Raw genomic sequence first — 7,896 nt, forward strand, 5'->3', positions numbered from 1 at the left:
AGGAACATTCCAGTGACTTTCAAGTCATGTCTTGGCCCCCAAATTCACCTGACCTTAATCCAATAGAGCATTTGTGGTCCTACTTGGAAAACCAAATTCGTGCTGCCACGCTACCCCCTCGCAATGCGAAGGAATTGCAGGACCAGTTGGTGAGCGCTTGGTACCAGATACCTCAGACTACCTATCAGCACCTTGTGCAATCAGTGCCACGGCGGGTGCTAGCAGTTTTCAGGGCTAAAGGTGGTTCTACATGTTATTAGCAGGGTGGTCATAATGTAATGGCTCTTCGGTGTATATCTGGCATTGAAAGGTTGTTGCTAACGAGGGTGAATACATTATTGATTAAAAATAAAATCTTGATATCAAACATCAAATGCACCGAAATGGCATTACATTACTTCGTTTTAATTTTACACCCAAGTAAATTAAATTAAGCTAATACAAGTCATTATAGTAGTTATTAAATGTTACATTAATTTTTTAAGTTTAAAAGGATTACCTTCAGAACGGTATAAGTAAGTCACTTATGATATTTAAAATGTTTTAAAGGTACCTACTTCTAAAATTTGAGTTATTTTAATTACTCTAACTCTTTGCTTACACAAAAATGGTTAATAATACTCATAGAAATATCTATCCTAGAACTTAGGTCTACCCTTCGTCTCCATTGCCTAGCTTGAAATGAGGGGGGAGGAGGAGTGTAATTGTGAACGCATTTGAAAAAATTACTTCATTTGCAAGTTAAAAATATAGATATAACATGTAAAATAATAAAGATTAAGGAAAAGAGAAGAAAAAAAATTATTAAAATAAAATATTTAAAAAAAATTTAAAGAAAAATAATATATATATACATATTAAAAAGCTCGAAAACAAAAAAAATGAAAAGATATAATCTCTTCATTAGCTCAAACGATTATAGCCACAAAAAGGAGTGCTTTCTAATATTGTATCAATATAGCCAAAGCAAAATATATCAATACAATAGTGTCAGCAATCAATAGTGGAGCACACAAAAATATTGAAACGAAGTAGAATCTATTAAGTAAAAAATGTATCACGCAGAAAAACAGAAAATAAAATGTATAGATAAAACAAAAAACCGAAATCTGTAAAAAAAAGTAGCTAATTGAAATAAACTTACATGTACCGGAATCTTTCAAGAATGATTTAAAATATATTCGTAATAAGATTGCCAGATTACAAAATATGAAAACAGAAGTGCGTATATAGAAGTATTAAAAAAGTAAGCGTAATTAGATAAAAGCGTAAATAGAGGGATTTTGTTTTTTGGCGCGTTCTAACTGCAGTTCTGAAACTCATTTGATTTGTTGATTACCGAGGATTGGCTAAAAAAATGGATGTGCTCAAGGTAATAATATTATACTGAAAAATTAAGAGAAATTTATAATTAATAAGGTTGATATTCAATTATAAAATTTTAATGATTTTAGAAAATCAACAATTAAGTGAGAGAGGGGATGGGGAGAGGGAGAAACATGATTTGTCCGTTTCGCCCTGATTTTTAGCAATGAATTTGCCCGAGTTGGATTTGCACATGGTAAAAATATAAATTAACAAAGAAGTTTTTAGTAAATAATTATTAATAATATACAATTAACTCAATGCATTTACATAGAATTTAATTACTTTAGTTGGTATCCATTGTTTTTTATCAAATTTTTAAAGAGTTCGTCTTTTCGATAAATAAACATTGCTACATATTATTTTAATTCTATTCTTTTGATTAAAAATGGTATTTAAATATAGATGTTTTTAGAAACATAAGAATTCCAAGTAATTAGTTTATTTATATTAAAATTGAAATAACTTCTTTTGTCGTATAAATCAACAAAACAGATATTTTTTTCTTTTTTAATACCCAAATTCAAAAAATTAAAAATAATGTTATCATCATGATTGCAAAGCAAGTTTAATTCCTCAGGGTGAATATTATTTAATAAAATTGTATAATCATGAAAATTAAAGATAATTAAATCATCAATAAATCTAAAAATAAATTTAATATTAAGAGTACAGTTTTTTTCATATAAGTGTAAAAATAAGTTAGCTAAGATGAAAAATTAGATCCATGTGATATTCTATCAATTTGAATAAGAATATATTTTTTATTGTAAAGATAATTATGTGACAAGAATTAATTCGAATTTTCCAACAATCAAAATCGTAATTACGGATATTTTTAAAAGCATAGTAATAACTCAAAAGAACATTTTTTAGTTTGGAAAGGGAAATGCTATTGATCCTGGAAATCAAAAGTCGCAATCGAGTTAACTTTATTTTGCTTAATAAATTCTAAAATCGGTTGATACCCATACCAGTGATAATCCTAGAAAAACCTCTTTTAATAATATTGTTAATAAATTAAGTAGTTAGAGAAAATAGCGCCCGGTTTAGTTTAGTAAGTATTAGACCCGCATGTGATTGTTCTAAATTTTATAGGAATTTTATGAAACTTTTGACTGATAATTAAGTAAAGAAATTGCTAATTTTAATTTCTAATCTCTCATACAAAGTAAAAAAAAATTTTATGATAATATTATTATTTAAATTACTAAGCTCAAAATTTTTTAAACTTCGTATTTAAAAGTTCAACATAGTAAGTTCAACAGAGTTCTGTAAAAAATTCTATGTTGGACTTTTAAATACGGAGTTAAAAAACTTTTAAGCTTGGTAATTTAAATAATAATATTATCATTAAAAATATTTTGGATTCATATAAAAGGTTAAAAATTAAAATGAGTAGCATAGAATTTCTTTACTTGATTATCAATCCAAAATTTCATAAAATTCCTATAAAATTTAGAACAATCACATGTGGGTCTATATGCAGAGTTGGTCTTATAAGCAGATGTGGGTCTTATATGCAGAGTTTAGTACGATGAGAGACGACCTTGAGCAGAAGGCATCGCATGAAAACATATGTTACATTTAAATACATTTAGTGTACTTTGTTTTCTGATGCAAAATTTGAAATAAAAGTAAAAAAAATAAAACTCAAAATTTTAAAGCTTTCTTATTTTTGAAAAACTTTTTGAGTTTTGACGATATTCCATTTTTTTTTCTTTCTTACGATACCTAATAAGCTTGACTTCCAAGTGATTGATTTTTTTTGTCGTCCACGCAAAGTATTGCTTTTTCATTTAAATACACCTTAATTTGTATACATTTTAATCAAATTTTAATGTGATCTTTCTTTATGACTTTTCGTTAAATTTGCTAGAATAATTTTTAAACTAAAATTAAGAAACAAATGACAAAAAAATTAAGGATTATTTATATATTTTTCCTTTCTTCTCATGTTTTTCAGGTTTGCTAAATCCCATGTACTTTAGCAACATATTTGTAAATACTGAGAAAAAGTTACGGAGATTCATGTATTGGCTGCTATTTTTACGGCATCTAGTGTTCAAACATGCATTTCCTAAACCTTCTCGTAACTAAATAAGAAAATAATAATTACGACAGGGTCCTCAAAACCTCTTAGTAAATAGATCTTTACTGAAAAGAGAGAGTATTGCATAATTTTCACATACCTAAAAGTTACAGATCAATCAGTTCACTGATATTTTTTAGAACTTTGAAAAAAGCCCTAAGACTAAAAATGTCGATAGATTTTAGATCATACCAGGTATTAAATGCTTAAATATCTAAATAATTTACTTTTATGCTTATTTATTACAGTTGGAATTCAATTCAAAGCCTATCGCCAGATTTCTTCACTCATTTATGGAATTTGAAGACTTTTAATATAAAATACAATCTTATTAAAACAATGGTCAAATGGAATGTAATTCCAAAGGGGTTGAAAAAAGTCGATTTTGAAGGTAGGTTTTTATTTAAAATCATATTTACTTAAGCCTATTTAAATAACTATAAAAATTTTAACAACTACAGTAGAACTCGGATTTTACGTCACCCGCAAATACGAATTTCAAACTTTCAGAGTCTTTCTAGCTTGTTAAGTTCTTTTTTACTTTATCATTAATGTAAAAAATTCCCTGAAATACCGACGAGTTGTAGTCTTGTGCAACTTAATTATACAAAAAGAAAAATAAACGCGTTAGAAGCTTTAATCTTAATATCGTTTGCCTGGAAAAACGTTTCTAAAGACTGTATTGTTAATGGTTTCAGAAAAGTTCCGATCGACACCCGAATTTTTAGAACAAAATGTAGACACTGGCTACACATCAGGAGTGATGAAAAACACTGAATCTTTTCACCTCCATCATTTATTAAAGCAGAAGTAATGGTGAGGTCCGATGGCTGAGTGGTTCGCTTCGCGCTCCCGTGCCAGAGGTCCTGGGTTCGATCCCCGGGCTGGGCGAGGTTGACTCAGCCTTTCATCCCTTCAGTGGGTTGATAAATGAGTACCAAACATGCTTGGGAACTAAGCACTGGGGATTCCGCTTTCGGCTGACCACCTGATCGGAACATCTGCTCCTGCACCTCAGATCCCAAGATTAAGAAAACTGAGATGGGCACAGTAGGCCCTGGCCCTCTATGGGCTGTCGCGCCACTGACTTTAGTTTAGAAGTAATGCAGCAGACACTGAAAATTTCTTTCCAAAGACATCAAGAAAAAGAGAGAGAAAGGGATGCCCTGGATTGTTGAAAAATTCATTGCGTTCTTTAAGACAAAATAAAGAAATAAATAACTTTTGTTCTAATGATTGTATCTTCACAAATTAAGTGCCAATCCGAATAGTTCAAAGAGGTGACTATTGATACACTAATCAATTTGTGCAAATTATTACATAAGTTACAAAATTAAACACGAAAAGCGAAGTTTCTCTGAATAAAACTTTAGTTTTTCGAAGAATTTGGATTTTTCACCATCAAAATGTGGAAGGGGGTAGTTACAATCTGAAGAATATGATCTCTGGATATATTTAATAAGGAGAGCGGTCGAAAATCTGGGCCCCTCAATGGTTATTTTTTGCGTATTTTAACATACCTCGAGATAAGTGATTCGAAATTTTTTGTAACTAATTATAAAATTCGTTTATTCAAAAATAATTCCACGTAAAAANTCTTTAATTTTCTTATCAATTTGAAGACTGTAAAAAAAAGAGAACAGAAGTATAATCTTTGAGGTGTTTATATAAATGAAACATTTTTCAGACACTTGATAGCTGATCAATAGTGAATAATCATCTCCATAGGTCCTCATGACTTACAGGTATGCATTACTTTTTTTTCTGTGAATAATGGGAGGTTTATTTTCCAAGAAGGTATTAACCATGTTCCCTATCAAATGATAAGTAGGTGTAAGGGGATGTGAACCTAATAATTGAAACGGACTGAGGACAGTACGCTCCTATTTGGTATCATATGTCTAACTTGAGTATCTATGCTAATAGGAAAATTATATTTATTTATCTGTAGCTGCATCCAGAATTATATATTTATATCAAACTTCCTTATATATTCTTTTTTTATCTTTCTTATTGTTTAAATAAATATTCTTGTAGATATTTACAGTATCCTTTGTAGATATTATTTAATTATTTCTACATCTTTGAGAATATTCTAAAAACAATTTATGGTGTTAATTTTTGTTATTAGAGTACCCTTCCCGTAAACGGACAACTCTCATAAGCGGACAAATTTTTTGGTCCCATGAATGTCCGCTTAACGGAGGTTTCACTGTATTTAATAAGGAGAGCGGTCGAAAATCTGGGCCCCTCAATGGTTATTTTTTGCGTATTTTAACATACCTCGAGATAAGTGATTCGAAATTTTTTGTAACTAATTATAAAATTCGTTTATTCAAAAATAATTCCACCTAAAAAATAATTTTCAATAATTTTTTATTATTCCGTTTAATAATAATTAAAAAATTTTTGAATTGTCAGGTTTACTAATTTTCAGACCATTTTAAACCATGCAATTTAAAAACACAAAATATGTGAATAAAACACAAAAAACACAAAAACAATGTGAATAAAATTAATCGAATAGTTCTTAAGAAATAAAAATGTAAAAATATAGATTTTTTGATGTTTTATCACTCTGGTTTCAAAATGTTACTACTATTAATTTGACTTCTATTGGAACATATATGGATTACCTGAATGAAAAGTGGACAAGTGCGGTAGTATCACAAATAACGTTATCATAACAGCTCCACTTATCAAGGTTACAAATTAAGGTAAAAGGAATGCATCACAGAAGAAATATAGATTAACGAGACTACAAGTAAGTATTTAAAGTGAGAGGTTATGTCCACTTCCGATCAACACGAAGTACAATTTTTACTTGCAGAAGGTGATTGCATCAACGTGTTATTCATGTAATATAAAGCTCTGCGTTATTGTTACTGATCGAGAAATTTGATTACATTTAATCACTTTATCAACAACAGTAATAGATGCACGAGAAATTGCATCATTTGCTTGCCTTGGTCTTTGAAGGTGCTGATGAAGCTCTTCATTAAAACGTTTTTTACAGTCATTTATTCTAGACTTATAGAATGTGTTTCCAAAAACAGCAAACATTTGTATATATATATATCTGAATTACGCTCACCTTATACCACTTAAAATTTACCCACTGCATAATGTTCTATTCTGGATGCTTTCATCTTAGCATTACTTTACATTCACTTTAAATGCTCGTATGTTAACTGGTTAATTAATAATGGGCAATCTGTAGTGCACTTTTTCCCCTTCTATTTATGACTCCTGCAGTGTGAGGCTGCTATCGCTACAGTACTTTCTGACGCTATCGCGCGCTTTCCACTTTTTAATTGGGCAATGATATCTAACAAAATATTCATTTTATGAATAGGAAATTCCATACACTGTGACTGCAGGATTCGTTGGTTGAATAGTATATTAAGTGATGATATTGATTTTGCTGGCAATTGTGAATCCCCTGTAGGGTATCAAAACTCATCATTGCGAAGTATTTTGCCAATGTTAACCACAAGATGTAACTCTCCAGGACGAAAAAAAACATTAAGAAGACACAGAGGTGATGAAAAGATAACTATAGAACATGGTTTCAGAAATGTTTGAAAACGATAATTTTTTGCTTCGAATTCTGAAAGTAAATTTCTGAAATGCAGATGTTTTGGAATGCATAGATCATTAAGATGTCTTATAGATAAATAATAAATAAATAAATAACTTACAAAATTGATGATGCTTATTATGTTTCTCAAAACACCAGAAGAGTATGTGGTAAAAATCAAATGCTTTATTCCTTTCTGTATTATATCAGATTCATAAATTACAGTAAATAAAATTTGCAAGACTTTCTTAAAGGTTGTTTTTAGAAGATAGTTGTTACATGAAAAAGCTCTTTTTAGGAAATAATATGCCATTTTTAGGACTGCTGTGAATTAATGTGACTTAGATATTTAGTTAATTAATAATGCAAATTTTTAACATTTTCAGGCATTTTTGTAAAAATGAAAAATGTTTCTGTTCTAATTTTTTACTATGACATTTGATGTAAGTAATGATGTTAGTTATTTAGTAATGTAAATTTTTAGCATCTTTAGACATTTTTGTTGAAATAAAAAATTTTTCTGTTCTAATTTTTTACTGTGGCATTTGATGTAAATGAATATCTTGCAAAAATATTAAACAGAGTGAAAAATATAATCTTGGGATTTATTACATTATATTGTGATTACTATAATTTATTTAATGTTTTTTTTCCCTCAAATTTTACTAAATTTTAAGCAAATAATGAAATCTTAGTTTTACTATGTAATAATAATGTTGATCATTAACAATTATAATGATTATTTATAAAGTAATTTTTTTCCGAGTTTCTCGAAGTTTCCTGGTGGGATAATTCTACCAGCTTTCGACGGTTCTAGATTTATTGAAAAATCAATTGCCATACTCTTCATTGTGAGGGA

General features: G+C 29.2%; 1 protein-coding gene across 1 annotated transcript in view; it reads left to right on the forward strand.

The window, feature by feature from the left end:
• LOC107450110 (leucine-rich repeat and fibronectin type-III domain-containing protein 5-like) overlaps positions 1–7,563 on the forward strand; it is an 18,248-nt gene extending 10,685 nt beyond the window's left edge. Inside the window, exons 4-5 of the mRNA XM_016065846.4 lie at positions 3,706–3,848; positions 6,813–7,563. Coding sequence (XP_015921332.2) covers positions 3,706–3,848; positions 6,813–7,042 — 373 coding nt within the window. The 3' untranslated portion in view covers positions 7,043–7,563. The remainder of the gene's footprint in view (positions 1–3,705; positions 3,849–6,812) is intronic.
• The last annotated feature ends 333 nt before the right edge of the window (positions 7,564–7,896 follow it).

Source organism: Parasteatoda tepidariorum, chromosome X1, assembly GCF_043381705.1.
Source record: "Parasteatoda tepidariorum isolate YZ-2023 chromosome X1, CAS_Ptep_4.0, whole genome shotgun sequence".
NCBI classification, from domain to species: domain Eukaryota; kingdom Metazoa; phylum Arthropoda; class Arachnida; order Araneae; family Theridiidae; genus Parasteatoda; species Parasteatoda tepidariorum.